This window comes from Numida meleagris, chromosome 2, assembly GCF_002078875.1.
Source record: "Numida meleagris isolate 19003 breed g44 Domestic line chromosome 2, NumMel1.0, whole genome shotgun sequence".
Lineage (NCBI taxonomy): Eukaryota > Metazoa > Chordata > Aves > Galliformes > Numididae > Numida > Numida meleagris.
Window position 1 is genome coordinate 26,139,413 of NC_034410.1, and position 20,403 is coordinate 26,159,815.

General features: G+C 35.9%; 1 protein-coding gene across 23 annotated transcripts in view; it reads right to left on the reverse strand.

The window, feature by feature from the left end:
* The window catches only part of THSD7A (thrombospondin type 1 domain containing 7A), a 289,787-nt gene that overhangs the window by 59,563 nt on the left and 209,821 nt on the right, over nt 1-20,403 (reverse strand). For all 23 annotated transcript variants that reach the window (XR_002435894.1, XM_021388797.1, XM_021388804.1 and 20 more), the window contains 5 exons: nt 18,720-18,911; nt 7,159-7,393; nt 4,034-4,149; nt 1,524-1,656; nt 292-395 (listed from right to left, as the gene is read on the reverse strand). Coding sequence is in view for 22 of the 23 variants with exons in the window: in XM_021388797.1 (XP_021244472.1) it covers nt 292-395; nt 1,524-1,656; nt 4,034-4,149; nt 7,159-7,393; nt 18,720-18,911 (780 nt within the window). In the remaining variant the exon portion in view is untranslated. The remainder of the gene's footprint in view (nt 1-291; nt 396-1,523; nt 1,657-4,033; nt 4,150-7,158; nt 7,394-18,719; nt 18,912-20,403) is intronic.

A 20,403-nucleotide genomic window follows, 5' to 3' on the forward strand; every position in this document is an offset into this window, starting at 1 on the left:
CACCTCTGAAAAACTTGCTTCAGGTAAAGATGTTGAAATAAACTTAACAAATGGTAGCATGAATTATTCATTGGTACAGTATCTGCACTTAAAAATAAATTAAATTTGATACTTTATGAATAAAGCATTTGCCAAATACCGGTTAGGATACCCTCCTGTATCAGCATTCAGTATTTTCCTCTACTGATCCCCAGAAGTTTAATTAATGTTAATGTACAGTGACTTAATTTTATGGCATTTTCCACACCAGTACAGCTGCAGACTTCTGAGGAATAAATGACAGCTTCTAACCTCTTGCTTGCAACCCAGGTCCGCAAGTCTCATGTGCTCCTGGACTGTCTTGGCGCACGTACCATGGTACTAGCTGGCATCTGCGCCACTTGTGGGTCTTCCATCTGAAATAAAAGGAAATATAGAGAAGGAAATATAGAGAAGATACATTTAGTATGAGGTCATGTCATTAAATTACCTCTTCTACCACTCACAAGCAACCTTACTTCTAATTAGCAAATATTCATGAACTAGCTCAGGTAAAATTTGGTACTGAAAATACTAAATAGATAAAGAACAGACAGTATTTTAAAAGATACTACTCTGACTCTGGTACTGACAAGTAAAAGGCTTCAGATTGACTCCTCTGATGTCTGGAATCCTCACTATGGTGGCTTCCCACTGTTGTTTCACATATTTTCATATCTTATAGTTACATACAGTATGAATGTGAATTTGCAAGGACAATTTTTACCAGATGATGAGAGCAACACATTTCTTTAATCTCTATCTGTTGGGGCTAAAATAAAATTAAATTCTATTTGTATCTCCACAACAGATTTCTTTCATGGGAATTAGCAAGGGTTCTTCTCTATCCACTGGGGAAACAGAACATTGGCTACCAATCCAAACATACAAACTAAAGCATAAAAAATCCTCATCTTTATTATTTTGTCAAGTACATCTAGGCTTTCCCATGCTGCTCAGACAGACACTGCAAAACTGCTCCAAAAGTTTTGTTAAGCAGTTATGAACCATTGCCAGCTTTCTCTGATGAATATTACTTCAACACCAAGAACTGAGCATGTTAAAGGATGTATCAATAGGCAGATCATCTTGGGTTTGATGGGGATGGCAAATGAAGAATACAGTCCTGCTGCATGGCAGTACATCTCAGTTCTTCTAAACAGAGGCTACATTTCACTGGTTGAGACAATTTGAAAAGGAAGGATTTTTTATCATATAGAATTTCAAAATTATTGCCAGGAATGACTTATCTTGAAATGTAATTCTCATTAGTTGCAATGTTTTTGTAAAGGTGCTGAAAAAAATGAATTATCATTTCCTATGTAAAGGAAACAAATAAATAGCGGGTCCTAGATTCTGTGGGCCCAACTGCGTCTACATATCTGTTCAAAAACCTTGATTTAATGATGTATCCTGTTTTTCATAAGAAGTGGAATTCAACAATGTTTAGCAGATAATAGAAGCTGAAAAATCACACATAAGCTTATTATGTTGAATAACACCACCTGTAGCTATAGCAAACGGGAGAAGCTTCACATTCCTTTTCCTCAAATAAAGTGTCCGGGCACTCACGACCACCATTAGCAGGGAGCTGGATAATGACTCGGTGACGGGATTGTTTCTTTACTATGACATCTCCTGCAAAGAGCAGCAGAGATTGTTTTTCCTGCTATTATACAAGAATGGCAATAATTAGGGAAAATTAAATTTTAACATAACAAGTATTTGAGTCAATCACTATAATAATGACCTGCCAGTTTGTTCGTAAGCAGAAAATTATCCTAACTGATAAAACACTTTAATCTGAGCTAAAGAGCAAGAAGCAGAGCTAAAAAGAAAGAAACAACAGTAATACTGCACAAAAGAATATACAGGTGAACACACTGTTTAAGAGAACAAAGCTAACCAGCACAGTTTGCTAATACACTTTAGTTTCAAAGCATAAATCTGCTTTAATTATTGGCATGCAAAATTAGAAACAGAAATTAAAAGAGATAAATTATTATATTTTGTTATTTTTTTCACTTGCTAACTGACAATCAGAAAATCTAATTGTCTTTTCTTAATCTCCATAGCCAGAAATATAACAAATTTATTTTACACTCTTGGTTCTCTCCAGGCTGGGCTTTAGTTCTTCTCCTTATGCTCTTGTTTTCCACCTGGGACTAGCATTACCCTAGCTAGGTATACAAAAAACATTTCAGAAGAGCAGCACATGATCCTTGTAGGCATGCTGATTTTAATCAGCTTCAGATATCAGTGCTTCTGGCAGGATATGAAGGGAAGATCTTTAAATGTATATTAATTTCATAGTGATATGTAAAGTGCAAATATTGCTAGGTAAAACTCTTGGTTTTTTCTTTCTTTCCTTTTATTTTTTTTCCTCAGAGATCTGTAGTGCAGACATTTGGCTGACTGGGTTGATACCAGCTTTGGCGAGTTACTACAGCAGCTGCAGTTCGTCTGAACATAGAAGCGTACTGGACCACAGCCAAGCAATCGTAATTAGGAGCAAGCAGTAGGAGAACCCCGGCAGTGTTTCTCCGTCACTTGGCTGCTTTTCAGCACAGAGGAGCATCTCTGGTCCTGAGTCAGTCAGCTCCAGGAGAAGCCAGGGGCTGGAACAAGGACAAGACAGACGTGCAGCCCATAGCTGCTGACTGGAGTGCTGACACAAAGTGTAAAGTCCATGAAATAAAAATTGTGTAGTAGTATGAAAATACTGTTTGACTCATAGAGTACACAAAATGCCCATGCTGGTTAAAAAATACACTACTTTACAGCACAATGCATCCTAGTTTGTAGTCAATACTCATGAAGATATGCTCATTCCATAATGAATTTTCTTAAAATCCACAGAAATGAGAAAAGAACAACACTTGTCCAAGATGATCTGCTCCAACAAAAACATTTTAGAAAGAACAATTTATCCATTAGTATTGTTGTAAAAGAACAAAGTATTTAATAATGCATAAGTATTTCATGGAGACAGATTCAATATTGTTAATTATCTGTTCTTTTTCAAAGGGCATAAATTTAATCTTCGTAACATTTCATTTGTTAGAATGGACTAAGAACTACTATGAATTCAGTGAAAATGACTTATGCTTTGTAAAGCATGAGGACTATGATATTTGAAATATGTATATTTGACATAACAATATCTCACATTCTGATAATGTGGTAGCTGTGAGTAATCATCACATCACACAGGGATGAGCACCCCATGGAACAAGGCTTATTACAGACTTTGTAAGAGTACGTATTAGTAAAATAACTCCTCTTTAGCTTAAAAGAGAAAAAGAGATAAGGCAGAACAATGTGGGCAATTTAAAGCCAGTTATCACTTTATATACAATTACAATATAATAAAAATTCAAGTGAGACCTGCACTGTTTTCAAGGGCTTTGTCAAGTGTATTAAAACGGTATTGTAAAACTAAAAATTAGCTTATTTTTTTTTTACATTTTCGTTCATTTTTCTTTTGGGTAAGGACGGTCAAAAGTCAATGAGTTTTGCCAAAATTATATACATGTACATTATGGGATATACAGTTTCATTTTTCCCATAAACAAACAGCATACGTAATTTCAAAGACAAAATCGGAGTGTTTTCTAATATATTCAAATACACTCAAATTTCTGCAACTGTAGAAGTATGTCTGTTGGCGATATACAGAGAGATGGGTGTTTACTGTGGGACTAGCTATCAGGTGAAAATGCAAAAGAGAGTTTAGGAACATAAAAATAAATAAAAGAGAAAATGGAACACATCCTCGAACATTTTTTTCAGACAAGAGTCTGTAACTAGAAATTATAAAGAATTTTAGAAGCTAATGAAAAATGGTTCTATACTGTTTCATTAACAGAAATACTACTTTTTCCCTGCCGCTGTAGTATCAGCTCTGTCAGTTGTATCTTCTGTCAGGAGGAGGTCTGTATAAGTATTCTTCCAAAACTGACTGCTAGTCTGAGTACTTAAAATCTATCCACTAGGACACAATGGATAAAATTACCTTCCTGACATGAAGAAGGACACAATGTCCAGTCGCTGAATGGAGTCACAATACAATCCTTCCTACAGGGAAGCAGACAAGGCCTCACTGTTTCTGGTCGGAGGTTCTCAGGGCATCTGAAAAAAAAAAAGAAAAAGATGCATTCTGAAATAAATGATAATTCTGCAGTGAAGTGGTGAATCACAAGAGATACTGGATGCCTGCAGGCACACAAGGGGGATGCTAGTTGTAAAGAACTCACCAGGACAGAGCTCAGAAACAAAACCTGTTAGAAAACAAACGTATCTGGTGGAAGCAAGTCAAAACTGGTGCATTCTACACCTGGAGATTGAACTAAAAAAACCCTCAACAATATGGTTCCTCTGTCATCATTCCAGACTCTAGCTTTTTGGGTGTTATTTTCAATCTTCTCAATTATTGTAAGGAAAAGCCATCTTGTTTAGCTTAGCTTAGCAAAGTATATATCTAGCTTTTCATAAATTTACCAGAATTCTGACAGGAAACATATCTGACATAAATACCATTGTTAGCTTGTGTTTAGGTATAAGCTGGCCATGATTTTGTGACAGAAGCCAGAAAGAGTTTGAAAGAGGTTTGATCAATGAGACCGTGAAATACTATCAGAAGGGACAGAAAATCTTGCTTGTTTTAAGAAGAGGCTTGATCAGTATATAAAAGGGATTATTAAACTGCCACATATGGGGCTCATTAACCCAGGTCATTTCCTGGGTTCAATGTTCCCATTCTTTCATTAAGAGCAATCAACACTTTACACTGTGTTACATCTTCAGAAAGATGCAGTAGCTTTTGCAGAAGTACTGCAAGTCTTTAAAATAATTTCAAAATGGGTATTGTCCTAAAAGTGAGCAGTGTGGACTGTCAGAAGTTTGCATTAAAAATGTACGAAAAACATCACTTCTACATTTTGAAGCTTTTGGCTCATTAGAAAAAACACATTATGATTTTCCTCTTGTTGGCTGCCACGCATTTTGGACCAGAGAGATAAGATACTAATTTTGTATTGGATTGGATCAACTCGGGATGGTTAGCTAGCATGAGATATCTTTTCTGCCAGGCTGGAGGGAACACTGGCAAGTCTAATGAAAAACTGTGAAGAAAATGTGGCCTCTGTTGCCAGTATAGAACTACACCTGTGTCAGCAGGGGAGGAGGAATAGGGGAAAAGAGAAGAAAATTATTGTTGCAGCTTCACAGGAAAATGTTCTTTGGCAAAAACATTTGCTAGTTGATTTGCTGCCTCTGAGTAATTCCTGTTCCATTCTCAAAATACTGTGCTTTACTGCGAACCAGCACCAACTTCTTGGCTGTAATAAGGCCCTCTTATAATGACATCTCCATCCTTCCTTCTTTCCCTCCTAAAATTCCAGTATGAAGGATCATCACCTCTTCATAAACTCTGTCTTTTTACGTCAAATTTCGCCTTTTTGTTCGCACAAAATTCATAAAAGCAAATGACGTATGTGTGGGTGTATTATCTATAATCAAAATGATCTGTCACCAATCATATACAGTGACTACATTTTCGGAATTTTTCTCTAGGGTTGAAATTCAAAATGATTCTGAAGAGTGCCAAATACTGGCTTACTAATAACTTTTTCCTTAAGGAACAACGGAAATTATAAGCATACAGAAAAATTTGAATTATATACATTCACTATTTCACTAACAACTTCATCTTTCAGAAAAAAAAAAAATATAATTTCTCTTCAGATCCTTGGGCAAGGCAATTAGTTCAATTAGAACATCATTTCTATCTTTTATATTGCTTGTATTTAGTATATGTGGCTTACAGCAACCTATTGATTTTTTTGGCATTCCTTACTCAAGGTCAAATTAAACAGAATAGATAAAAGCTGAAGTCTGTAACTTGTGAGGTAGATAAGGCCAATAATATTGATTCTATCATACCACAGTAATCTTTTTTATTAAGGGGAGTTTAAAGCAAGGTTCCTATTTACATTTTCATGTAAAATGTCTGGTTCTTTAAAAATGATTGGGTGATTTTAATGTGACAATTTGAAGGATAAACCAAGATTTTTTTTCTCATTTCACTCGATTCATTTATGCAATAAACAGTCCTCCTCTCAAAAATCTAAGGTCAGACTAAAGGCAGAGATGTTAACATTTAAAAAAGAAAGATAAATCATTAGAGTTTTTTTTTTAACTGTAAAGTGAAAATCAAATAAAAGATATAATGGTATTATGACTGAATAGAACACAACTTAACATAGATATATAACAATTTAGGTTACTGAATGGGCTGGTATTATATCCCATATTTCCATTTAAAGTAGAATAGGAATAGGTCCACTGCTGAATAACGCAAGGAATGGCTGGCACTGCGCAAGTATTTTGTGAGAACAGCTGCTTCATGAACTTTCTAAAAGACCTCTGCTCTCAGCTCTTCCAGCCTTAAATCTCTCCTGAGTAGGATCTATTTACAGACTGAAAAACTGCATGGAGATATCATCAAATGTATTTAACTAGCAGCTAATCTGTACTTAACCCTGGTCATAAATAACGCTGAGAAATTAAACCATTGGGCTAAAGCAATCTCTTAGAACAAAATTTATACGGGGAAAAAATCAGAAAGGAAGGCTGTCAAACTAATGTTGTGTCAGAGCTTTACCATGCTTGACTTCCTCAGTTTGCATCTGAGAATGTGCTATTCAGTAGGTTACACTGTAATTAGACCCCCCAAAATGTTTATGCAGGGAACTACTCTAATCCATATAGCACACTGCTTGTTTTGAGTTACCTTAACTATCTCAGAAATTGTGCTACACTGCCTACATGCCACATAAATGCCTCAGGACTTTCATCCTGACTCAGCCTGATGATGGTAATCAGCCAACTGGATTATGAAGTCAGATGTCAACACATTCACTACTCTAAATATCACCCACGAAAATCAAGTGTGAAAGGTACTTTGCAGTCCTTCAATAGCCTTAGTTTTTTGTGTTTTTTTTTTTAATATAAATTTTTCCTTTATAATTAGCACAAAGATTGAGAGGGCCATTTGTCTTCACATGCATTCAATGTATACATCTAGACCAGCAAAATCCAAATTAAAGTATGAAAGGATAATTTTTTTAAGGTCTTTACTTTTTGGGGCCCACTTGTCCCACGTTGACCCTCACACAGATGACTTTTCTTGTCTGCATCCCCACAGAACAGGTGGCCTCCCCGTTCCAGCTGGCAGAGGAGTTGAAAGCAGACACAGATGCATCCTCTATGCACTGTCCCCATGGGCCTGTCTGCCAATGATACACAGTGCAAGAGTGTTCGTTACAGCTGCGTGTTTCCTGTAGTGCACTACTATTTGGACACTGCACTCCTCCTGGAACAATAAAACAGCACATAAGTTCATGTAATGGAAAAAAAAAATAAAGTGATTTATTAAAACAAACAAATAAACAAAAACTTATGAAATCTTATCACTTCAATCATATGAATGAAGTGTTGTTCTTTCTTCCTCCTCTTCATACGCCTAATATTCACTCTGGCAACCTTAAGTGAGTAGACGACACAGAACAAGCATACATGGACAGTAAATGTAAATTCATATTATGAGGATGATAAAATAATCATAAATTATATTACACATTATTTTACCTAATATCTTTGGGTTAATCTATAGCATTTTATTTTGTGGTTCCCTAAAAGAGGTTGTAAGAGATAACACAGGAAGGCTCTAGGCAGAAGAAATGGTTAAATGTGCTAGTTATGTATGTCTAGAGACCACTGTTTATGTCTAATTCATGGATCAATTAGAAAGATTTTTGGAGCTCTTGTCCTAGTTCCCAGTGGATATTCATCCATGTTACGTAATTACCAAAGAGGATGGCACAGCTGGCAATTTCAGGTCCAGACTGAGATAACAAAGGCTGTTGCAGGTTAAGATTAAAATGCATTCATGTGTTCATAATTGAGAAGAAAAGCTCAGATAATGCTATCTTTGTTGTACCCAATTTCAAATGTGTTCAGTTTCTTACATTCAAGCACTTGAAAGCTAATTTAGCCTCCAGTCCTGCACAAGCCAAGAAGAGCTCTTTCTTACCAGACTTGATCATAAGATGCTAGACATCTAGCACTGTGAGTACAAATCATGTTTGCTAGATCTCTGGTGCTACTAGACACAGAATCTAGGTTTAGGAATTAAACATTCGTGGACTACACAATAACAATAGGACTCCTATCCCCAGATGATGGAAAGCCAAGGAAAATCTACCCAAAAATTTCTTTCCTAAAGGACAAGAAAGTCTTTTAGAAAAGAAAGATAACTGAAAGCGGAGCTTTTTATAAGGTCCTGTGGATGAAATATACATTTATTTTCCCTGAGGAGAAAAACATATGCTCACACCAAGCATGTGTCAGGAAGCACATTAGCTTTTCTGTCCCACCACTGAAATTTAGGCTGCCCTACAGTCATGCAAGAGAGGGGTTTTGAGCAATTATTACTGGGAGTGATTAAACAAACAAATAAATATAATACAAGAAACAATGGCTATTTCAAGTACTCCAACACCAATAAGTGTCACAAGAGGAGAAAATGCTTTATACCCTAAGTTACTTTTGTGGAACTTTTAGTTTTGCAACAAACACGAGGAGAAGGATTATCTGATTAGATCAGAGGATAAAATCCAAATTCTCAATTTTTTTCCACTGAGATATTTTAAATTTCTGAATTAGGGCTGAAAAACAGTAATGCAACTAATAAACTGTAAATATCATATTATTTGAGAAGTCATGAAAAAGAATATCTATTCAGAAGTTTTGTGAAAGGGGATTAGAAACACCTTACAACTTGTGAATGTAATTAAAAAATGACTATAATTAAATTGGTTTTGGCTCAAAATGGATGTTACTCAAATCTATCAGAATTGATATATTGATCTATCAAAATAAATATATTTCAATATACATAGAACCAAGATAAAAACCTATTATTTAAATTTGGCCAAAAATGGAAATAAAAAAAAAAAAAGGTAAAACAAAATTATCGTTACACAGAAAGTTCCAAAAAGTCATTGAAGTAGCTTCCTTCAGGAAATAAAAATCCTTCCAACTATTACCAGCAGATAGGAAAACAAGCAAGGAAAATAGGAAATGGAATATATTTTGAGAAAAACAAAAAAGATAGTGGAGTCTTGAAGTATTTTGCATAGGAGAGAAGACTGAATCACAGAAGAAGGAGACTAAACATGTTTCTCTAGTACAAGGAGTAAAGAAACAAGAATATAGAAGGCATTTTTTTAAAAGTTGCTAAACTGATTACTGACATAGAATCATAGAATCATATTGGTCTTTCATCTGATGTTAACTCAGAAGAAACACATAGGAAATTAATAAATTCAAGAAAATTCATAAATTAAAGGTTTATGGATGGGCAAGAAGTATTTCTTCAGGAATGGATTCCATAATCACCAGTTCCTAAGGCATCTGTGAATAAAGTGAAAACTTAGATTTAATTTTGACAGCTATACAAGAAAGTATATTCAGGCAAAAAAATGAGTGACAATGACTTGTAAGTGAAAAAAAAGATGGAGTGTGAATGTCTGCAACTCAGTGAGAATCCAATTCTGTTCAAATAAAACTAATAATGAAAACTGTCTAAAGAATGAACAAAATGTGGAAATAATTTTGCTGAAAGATGATACAATTATCAGCAGTAATAAATATTATTAATACCAAAAGCATACTATTTATGTATGACTTAGTGTGTTGCTCTCTCCAGAAAGATAGCATTTCCTTGTGCACCCTCAAATTAAAATAAGAACAGAAAAAGAAGAATGGGTTGGAAAACTGGCACTTAGAAATAATCCTTATAACATCTGCATGGGGTAAGAAGATCAGTGTTGCTCAGCTTCAAGAACCAAATGAGGACAGATTTGACAAGAAAATAAAAAATAATGAATATTGCAGGAAAATAAATGTGATTACAAGAAAAAGGGACAAGTGATACTAAATACGTTTTATATAAATAAATAAACAAATAAATAGATGACTGTAAATTACTCCTTTGCAGTACTAAAAATGATCATTTTAAGGTATAAAAAACAGTTGGAGTTGAAGCATTTCTTTTTGCATTTGAATTTTCTGGTTTTACATAGAGAGTTGCATATTACTTACAAAATAGTACAGTTAAGATTGTAGCTTCTTGGAATGCTTTAAAAGGCTTGTCATAGGCATAGCTTGATTTTCTGCCTGATTTAAAGCTCATAATGGGAAAGACATGCTGCACTGGAATATTCAAAGATTGGATTTTATAATCCAGGGAGAAACTGCCTTGATAATTTATACATTTTGAAATGTCTAACATTTTTTAAAGCATTTATGGATCATTTTTATTAATTGCTTTGTTATCCCTCATTCTACAAATGCATGTCATTTTATACATGCATTTAAAAACAGCTAGAATAAACTCAAAGTTTGAGAAAAGAGATGTGAATGACACTCCTCTTGTAACTTAGAGAGTGATTTTTTTGCCATAGGAATGTTAAGCGCTGTTTGAAGTAGCTGCATATCCTGTAGACTGATGTCACCACGTGCAGACTACTGCTATATAAAAAGTCCATGCTGGTGCTTAACTCTTGTTCCAGTTCTGCAGATATTCACAATTCCTTGCCCATTACATATTAAATATTTAAATCAAACTAACCTTCAAGAACAACTCTGAGAGACCTCTCCTGTAATACATAACAGAAGTTTGAGTACACCTATGGAAGACAAGAAGACTGTCCTCAAGTCTTTCCTTGCATATGATTTGAATCTCAAATCTCCAACATCAGGCAGGAGTGTTACCTGAGTAATATTCTGAGTAAAAGGAAGCACAGTAATATCCTCTCCCTGGCTTTCCTTCGTACACAGGTATCAAGTGACTTTGCAAGTCTAGCTTGACAATTCATGCTTCCCATTTCTAAAATTATGTGTTTGATGTATTTGCTTTTCAGTTGAAATCAGATAAAACTCAGAAATATCCTTGTCTTATCCAGAACTGATCCTCTGATGAATAGGGAATTTGTTAGGAAAACAATTACTCAATTCTCTGTTATCAGATTTAATTACAAAATGCTGTTATTTCAAGAGAAACAAATACAAAATTGAAAAACAAATCCAACAAATACAAGAAGAATAAACAATTTTAAAAGCCCTAAGAATAACTTCTTTTACAGCTATGAAGTTAAAGTGCACTCGAATTTTAACAGTAATAAAATTTTAAAGCGTGTCAATAAGAATTTGCTTAGAGTCGAGAAGAAACTCCTTTGATCCAGCTATTCCTTACAGGTTCAGTAAATCAATCTTATAGATATACGAGATGTATGAGCTACTGGACTATCAGACAGAATACCTGATTAGACAGACAACGGATATTTTATGCTACCTAACTCAGAGATGTGTAATAGTCTGTGATATATGAGGTCATCCGGAGTAGCTTTTCTGGCATTGTTCCCTGGTAGTCTGTGAACGTATAGTAGCCACAGTATCACAGAATCATAGAATGGCCTGGGTTGAAAAGGACCATAATGATCATCTAGTTTCAACCCCCCTGCTTTGGGCAGGGTCGCCAACCTAAAGGCAAGGCTGCCCAGAGCCACATCCAGCCTCGCCTTGAATGCCTCCAGGGTCAGGGCATCCACAACCTCCCTGGGCAATCTGTTCCAGTGCGTCACCACCCTCTGAGTGAAAAAATTCCTCCTAATATCCAACCTAAATCTCCCGTCTTAGTTTAAAACCATCCCCCTTGTCCTATCACTATCCACCCACATAAACAGTCGTTCCCCTTCCTGTTTATATGCTTCCTTCAAGTACTGGAAGGCCACAGTGAGGTCTTCCCGGAGCCTTCTCTTCTCCAAACTAAACAAGCCCAGTTCCCTCAACCTTTCTGCATAGAAGAGGTGCTCCAGCCCTCTGATCATCTTAGTGGCCCTCCTCTGGACCCATTCCAAGAGCTCTGCATCTTTCCTGTGCAAGATAATCTTGTAAGATAATGGATGCATGTATAACATGTATGGAACATATATAACTGCTTTAAGAGCATGTTTCAAACAAAAACATACTGAAGGACAGTTTTATTGCAGATTCTTATATTCTTTGCTTTTGATTTGATAAAATCCGTATTATATCTTTACTACTGATAAAAACTTGGAATTAATCCAGATTTGTTTTAAGCTGATTCAATATAGAATCAATACAGATTCAATACAGAACATATTGACTGTTCTATACTGAACTAACATATGTTAGTCAGCACAACTAACATTTCCAAAAAAATTTATAACCCATTTAGCAGATTTTAGTCTGAGGACATGGCTTGCAAGAATTAATCTTAGTGCATATTACTAATTATATAATACTTCCTCTAACAAGGAAAGAAAATTCAAAAGAAAACATAAGTAGAAAGCTGAACAAAAATAAATAAACACTGCATTTGAACAAGATAGGCTAAGATGTATACGATACTGTTACTAGACTACATATGCAGAGCTATATGATGTATCAGGTAACATCATTATATCCTTTGCTATTATTTTAAATTTGGAGACTGATTTTCCTGAGTTTCTTATCCTACCACAAAGATGTAGAAGGACTGCTCTAAAAGTAATGCCTCTGTTTTATTATGTTGGTTCACAATGTCAGAGTTGGATGTTGGTGGTGTGGCAGTAAAGGCCATTCCTTCCCGCCAGTATTCCTTTACACGTTTTTGCCTTGTGACAGATGGCAGCAGAGGGGCAGTCTGACAAAATGGCATCTGACATGGAAGTGTGTATGAAGCAAAGGTGTGGAATTGAACTCCTCCACGTGGACCAAATAGTATCGAATGACTTTCACCAATGTTTGCTGAATGTTTATGGAGACTGAACAGTAAACATGAGCACAGTGAGGCAGAGAGTGGAGCATTTCAGCAGTGGCGACACCAACGTGAAAGACCATCCATGTACCATTGTCATACCATGAAATGAAGAGCATCTGAATCAGCTTATCCACACAAATCACTAAGTGGTGACCATGTTGAAAAACAGTGTTTAGTAGGTGAGAATTTTATCTATTTGATAGTGCCATTGTTCTCATATCTGTTGTAGTTTCCATGGAAATAGATAGGAGGCATTACTTTCAGAGTGACCTATGCATATCTAGCACCTCTGGAGGATGTATTCAGATAACACTGAGAACGGTGACACAAATGAGTTATTACTATGAATATACTCACAGACAGACAAACATTTATAAATAGTTTCACCCTTCAAACCTTCTAGTTGAGGATAATGACCTCGGAAAAGATATCAAAAATTGCTGTTTTGACACCAGTTTCCACATGGATTCATCCCATAAACCATATAAAATGTTCTCTTGAGGAGAGAGACTACTCTCTCTTCCCCTTCCCCTGTGTGTGCATGTAAATAATCTCATTCCAGATGGGCATCAGTGTGCTGTGTTTGAGGCTCTGTAGTGTATGGTTTGACAACATAGAAGAGAGATTATTTTGGATAAGGAAACATTCATAAGAGCACATACAGCAGAAGTCAGTTCGTGGCTGGAGCGGCAGTCAGTAGGAAGAGATGAGCTTATAAAACTGCTTTGTTACTAGTGCAATTTATGTACGATTTCACTTATTTTCTGTGAAGCTATTCTTGTAACCAAAGAATTGTTATAACGCTACTGAAGCATTTCTGTTCTATGTCATCCAGGAAAATAGATTATATTATGTCTGTTTCTTGCTGGCCAGTTACTCTAACATGATGGATTCTTTAAACCACTTCAGCAGCATAGATAGCAGGTAAGAAAGACTTAAACATAAAAAGTCATCGATCTATCACAGCATTAACAAGCAAAAAACAGAATACAGTATTTTTTTCATTTAAAGAAGAGAGAAACTGAACACATATAACACTGTGGTAAGAAGTCATCGAAGATCCAAATACGAGAATACTTAACATGTATTTACAGACCCCCCAAAATATCAGTGATATGTTCAAGTACTGCCATGAACAAGAATTAAGCTGGATCGCAGTAGTCATTCTTTGCTGTAGTATGCTTTGAACTTGCTAGGTTTGTAGACTGAATTATCCATGACTAGCAGTAGGATGAGTGCAATTGAGGACTCAGAGAAAAAACATGGACTCCATGTGCCATCTTAGAGGATACATTTAACCTATTTATAGGTTGGCAGCAGACTTGTATATTCCTTCATTAATTAACATACAATCCTGATGTCATAGGGATTTGTATATTTGTATACAACCCTTTTTAGTTGTCCTACAGTGCTCTGAATTAGAACTCCCAAAATCATGGCTACACTATACAGGAATTACTATAAAATACCTTCTCAACACTTGTCTGACTCTTCTACCAGACATTCACGAAACGGTCCAAAAATCTAAAGGAGAACACATTTGGGACTGTTTGTCTGAACAGAACTGATAGTTTCAGGACTCAGTTTTAGCATGTAAGTGGCATTATTAGTCTTATTTGTGTCTAGTCTAGACTTAGAACATAAGCGTCATTACTGCTCTTACCTGTGACTAGCCTAGACTCGTTATTCATAGTTACATGAGACATCTAGAGAATTTTCAGCAACAGTAATGTGCATTTTTTATAAGCTCTGACTAGAATCAAGAACTGCATTTTTCCAAAAAAAAAAAAAAAAAAAAAAAAAAAAGGTTCATCTTGAGCTTCCTTTTTATAGCAGCAGGATACAAACTTTCAGATACATGAATATATTCTCTGCCACAGAACATAAAATGAACAGCCAGCATCAGCTATGCAATCAGTGTTTTATGTTTTGGAAACATGGCTGATCTCCGTCATGCAGTTCTGAAGGTTAAAAGTCATTCAGTTAGTTCTTATTCAGCAAATTACTAAAAGATAAAAGAGATTTATGAGCAGAAAGATGTGTACTGGCTCTGGCTGGGACGGAGTTGACTTTCTGCACAGCAGCCTATATGATACTGTGCTCTGCATGTGTAGCTAGAGCTACTGTTTTGGCAGCTGCTGAGCAGTGCTGGCACAGCACCATGGCTGGCTCCCAACCCCCACAAAGCCATTAAGGGGTGAGCAAGAGATGGAGCAGTTGACCAAAACTGACCAAAGGGATATTCCTTACCATATGGCATCACATTCAGCAATAAAAGTTGGGAAAGGGGAAGAATGGGGGCTGGCTTATGAAAACTGGCTTATGAAGGTCTGTCCTTCTGAACAATGGCTATACATTGAGGTTTTGCTTCCCAAGATATGGCTGAACATTGCCTGCTGATGGGAAGTAGAGAAAAATTCTTTCCTCTTTCTTTGCTTCTGCAAGGTCCCTGCTTGTTTTTTAATCTTTCTTTTTCCTTCAGTTAAATTTTGTCATCTCAGCCCATGACACTTTTATTTAATATTTTCTCCCCTCACCTCTTCCTTAGAAGAGAGAGAGAGAACAGTGATGGAATTTAGTTGTCCATTAGAGTGAAATCATGACATGATAATAAGCCTAATTGCAGTGAAACACACACACATACAAAAACCAACCATGAACCGATGCTTTCTGAATATAATACAAGCAAAGGTGTAAAGTACATTCTAGACAGAGATGTGACTATACTTAAGATTTGGAAGGCTCTTTCATTTTCAGGGGCCACTCCAAAAGTAAAGCCTCTTATGCTGGCCCACAATGTCAGAGGCAGATGTTGGTGGTACAACAGAAAAGGTTGAACCTTGCCACCAACATTCCGTTATGTTTTGTTACTGTGCAGCAGATGGCAGCAAAGGGGCATTCTGACAAAATGGCGTCTGACCTAGACGTGCATAGAAACAAAAGTGAGTGATTTAATTCCTCCATGTGAAAAAATTGCACCTGTTGACATTCATCAATGCTTGCTGAATGGAGACCAGACAGTGTATGTGAGCACAGTGAAAGCTGGACTGTGTGGGCAACATTTTCCTAGCAACAATGCTATCATAGCAGGTGTGAAACAGTGGGTCACCTCTGCTACTTTAGATGTTTACGAGCACGGCATACAGGCTTTTATTCATCACTGGTGAAAATGCAGAGCTAATATTGGTAACTATACTGAAAAATATTGTTTTGTAGCTGAGAATTTGCTCTATCAAATAGTGTTATTGTTCTTTTTGTTTAGTTTCCAAGGAAATATATGAGACATTACTTTTGGAGCAATCTACTATTTATGTGTTTTTATTCTCTGTCACTTTTACAGAGTTAAAAGGAGCAAGATGTGAGTGAATTGCTATAAGCTAGGTAGAGATGCCATCTTCTATTCTTAAAAGTGTACAGAATAATTTCTCTGAATAACGGTGAAGAAATCAGGGTTGGAGGAAAAACGAAGCACTACAACATCTAGGTAACAAGTTAAATTTCTCAGAAGTACATTAGAGACTTTTTCATTACTACCTGTTTGAGATCTGTCAATTTTTATAGTCATAACTGGTTGCTGATTCTGATCATTGCATAACAGACATAAATAAAATTCCTATACTTAAAATTCAGCCTACACATCACTGTTTTGCTGCATCTGTTGTCTTGTGTATTATCCTGAGATGTGTTAAGTACCAAAGTCAGAATAAAACAAGAACTTGTTTTAAAAAAGAAGAAGCATAAGAACATGGAATTATTTTCTGGATTAATTCATGTTTTCACTTGTGCAGCATGGTATTCAGGATGTTAAATTTTTATTTCCAGTAAAACTGCATAAACATATGGAAAATCTATTTTTCTGCCCTACAAGGAAAAGCAAAGAGCATGTAGACATATATCTATTTACACTATCCTCTGAAAATACAGCCTTGTATTTCCCTCAAAATGAGTCTGACACACTATTAAAAAAAAAAGAGAGAGAAAGAAAACATAAACCAAATTTAATTTGTAATTTTAAGAGCATTTTTACTTTGTTGCTTAGATTCATCCAAATAATTTATTATTTGAATCACCTATGAAAACTAGTATAATTCTCATTGCTCCTTACACAAAGGCCCCTTTCAGAGAAAAGTTCGAAAATGCCTGCTCTGGTACAACCTTTTCACAATTCTGTCAAATATACAGTATACTCTTGGCAATTAAATTAGCTGCATTTGCAGAGGGAGAGGTGTTTTGATGTATAATGATGCCTATTCCATTCCTTCTCCATTTGTCAGAAAGATTCTTCACTACTTCCATATCCTCCATATCTACAACAAAAGTTGTAGGAAGCATGGAAAATTATCAAAGAATAGATATGAAGCTATACCTAAAACCTTTTCATTCTTGTCTTTCATAATCCAGCTATGTCTTCTCTTTGCAATTTGCTTCAGGTGCAGGACAAGGATAATTTGCATGAATAGAAACTATACACGAACGAGGATTTGCAGAATAAAGCCAAATGTCTGGGACTGGTAAGGAATGTCTTGAATCAACATGAGGCAATCAACATCATTTTGTAGACAGTTTTTCATTTGAAAGCATTTCTTTGGAGTTGTTTGCCTTCGAATGGGAGGGGCCAGGAGTGTTTATTGGATGAAGACTTGGCTTGTGAGCAAATGATTCCAGCTTGATACAGGAAACTGGGAGATGATACCATTGTATCCTGCGAAGGCAAGATACAAGATGGCATCTCCTTGCTTCTTCTTATATGCTGACTTAAATTTACAAGGCCCAGAAGATGGGAACAAAGGAGTTCCTGCTGAGATACCAAAGTCAGAAGCTGTCACTGCAAAAGAGCTGTCCACCTTGGACTATAAGTAAGAGTTTGTACTGTTGTTGTTACTCATCAACTGATCAACACAACCTTGTACAACTCACCACTACTGAAGATCAGCACCTGAGACCAAAACACTGCTGGATTGAGGAGTGGTGAACTGCTTTGCTTTGTTTGTATACCTGTCTCTTTCTCCATTTTCTATCTTTATCTTCTTCTTTTTTTTATTCTTTGTAGTAGCTGTTGCCTAATATTGTGTTACCTGTAATGCTTATCAATCGTAATTAGCAAATTAGTCAGTTACACCTCCAAGGAGAGTATTAGTTGTTGTTAAGAAAGCTCCCAATAAATAATTGATGTGTATTATTCCTCTGAGTCTTGGATGACTCCATCACGGTAGCAACCCCTTGCTGACTAGGGGAGGCGTGACTCAGGAGACAGAAAAATATTCACCTCCCTCAAAACCTACTGAGTGGGACAAGACGCCAAAGTTTTGCTGTATATAAAAGTGTTAATGTGGTGACAGCAGTCACCTGTTGAGGCTAAGATACAAGAGCCATTTGCTAGCAATTAAACCCATTAAAACTTTCATCTCTTCAGCATCTATATTTGCATCTTTGCAAATTTGGACCTATCACCTGATTATTAACAGTCATCTATAAATATCTTTCATTGCAATTTGCAAAGGATAAATCATTTGCATTGACAATTTTTAACAGAAAATAGGAAAATGAAATATTTGAAATCAAAACAGTAATAATGCGCAAAGCAATAACAATGAGTAACATTAACTAACAAAAAAAATCTCTTCCTTACAATAGTTTTAGGTATCATGATTAAATTTAGAATAAACATTTAAATAATATTCCTATTGTTTAAAAAACAACAACACAGTTTCACCTAATAATTTGTTTCTGTTGACCAAGTAATTACTTTGGCATTACAAAAATGGACGAGTGTTCACAATCAGGCACAATCTGCAAAAGTATGCGACCTTACCTTCACCTGCATATGCTAGAATTGAGCGGGCACGCATCTGCTTTCCTTCTGTGGTTTTGCCAGAGCAGGTGTGTGAGCAGGAGGACCATGCAGACCACATGCTGAGCACACAGTCCTTTGGGCATGGAGCTTCGCAGACAACAGGGATTGGGTAGATAGCATCTCTGCACAGCTGTCTGTCAACCTCTTCTCCTGGGAAAGAAAAGGCCAGTAGCAGTCTATCATTTGTTAAATTAACTTAAAAAGAGCAATCTAGCCCAGATGGGCACACAAATAAATTAGATTCTGTTCTTCTATATAAACAAGATAAATAGATTTCTTATTACAATGACTTGTCTCCTCTGCCATGGACACGCTCAAATCTAGCTTAATTTGATATTCTGCTGAAGCCCGGGTGGTCTTTAGGCTTTTGCTTTGTTATTATATATTTGATTTGAAGAAAATCCACATGTGAATAACAGAGTATACAATACACCTACAGAAAACAGCAGGCGTGTAACTGCATGTACATTAATCACATCATCTTCATCCACATTTGTGGGAGAAGGGGAAAAGTATCATAACTTAAAGATCAGCCAATTGTATAATCTGCAATTTATCCTTTGAATCAGACCTATTTCTATTTGTATATTATTTATTTATACATAAATATATCTATATATTCCTATATATATATATATTGATGTGCACCTGCAATTTAAAGGATAAATACTGGGAGCTGCAGTAAGCTGCAGTCAGAGACCGTTGTTTGGTTATAAAGATCTTTTATTAGATAAGCCAGAGACACATCACTGTCACAGAAGTATAAAAAGATTTCTGCGTTCATATTCTGTCACATCAATGTATGCATTTCATTACAATAAAGAAATCCAGACTAGTATAAATCATTTAATGGACTACTCCCTAGTGTTTAAGAACAAGTACTGCTTCTATTTTCTATAAAGAAATTGCAGGAGCACTGTGTCTGAGGTCTCTCTGCATAGCATCCTAATCACAGATTACTTATTTTTGTAAGGTGTAATATCACTTCCTGATCAAATCAGTTGAATGAATTAAGTGAGGAATAAAGGAATAACCGTGTATTCAGAGGTCAAAATGTCTCACTGCCAGCAAGAAAAAGCTCAGGATAAATCTTCACTTCGGAGCAGATGAGAGAAACACTCAGTTAAGGAGACACACTGTTTTAGAGTTATAGCTTTGTTATCATACAAACCAATTACAGAAATTGCTGGCAACTAAAAACACTGGGAACTGAGTAAAATTCAATAGATAATGCTAGTTAGAATGAGAACTTTGAAAAAATTGCATTTGAGAGCACACGGATTTCTGAGGCCCTTTTAACCACATGCAAGCTGAGCATGGAAAGAGATAGTCTCACTCATAAACAGGAAATGTTTTTCTTTCCCTTAAGTTTTCTGGCAGACATGCCATTTCAAAAGCATCTAAATGTCATTTATGTTACATGATCCTTGCCATACTGGGGCATAAAACTTTCTATTAAGATATGATTCATCTACAGAAATGTTACTGAAGTGTAAGTGAATGCAATGGAACTGAACAGGACTGTATATAGCATAGCATTTGTAATGATACATCATGTTAGAATTTTTGTTTTAATAGCTAATGTCAACAAAAAATTGTCTCATCAAGATTTGCAATGGAAGTAAGTCTTTGACACAACAAA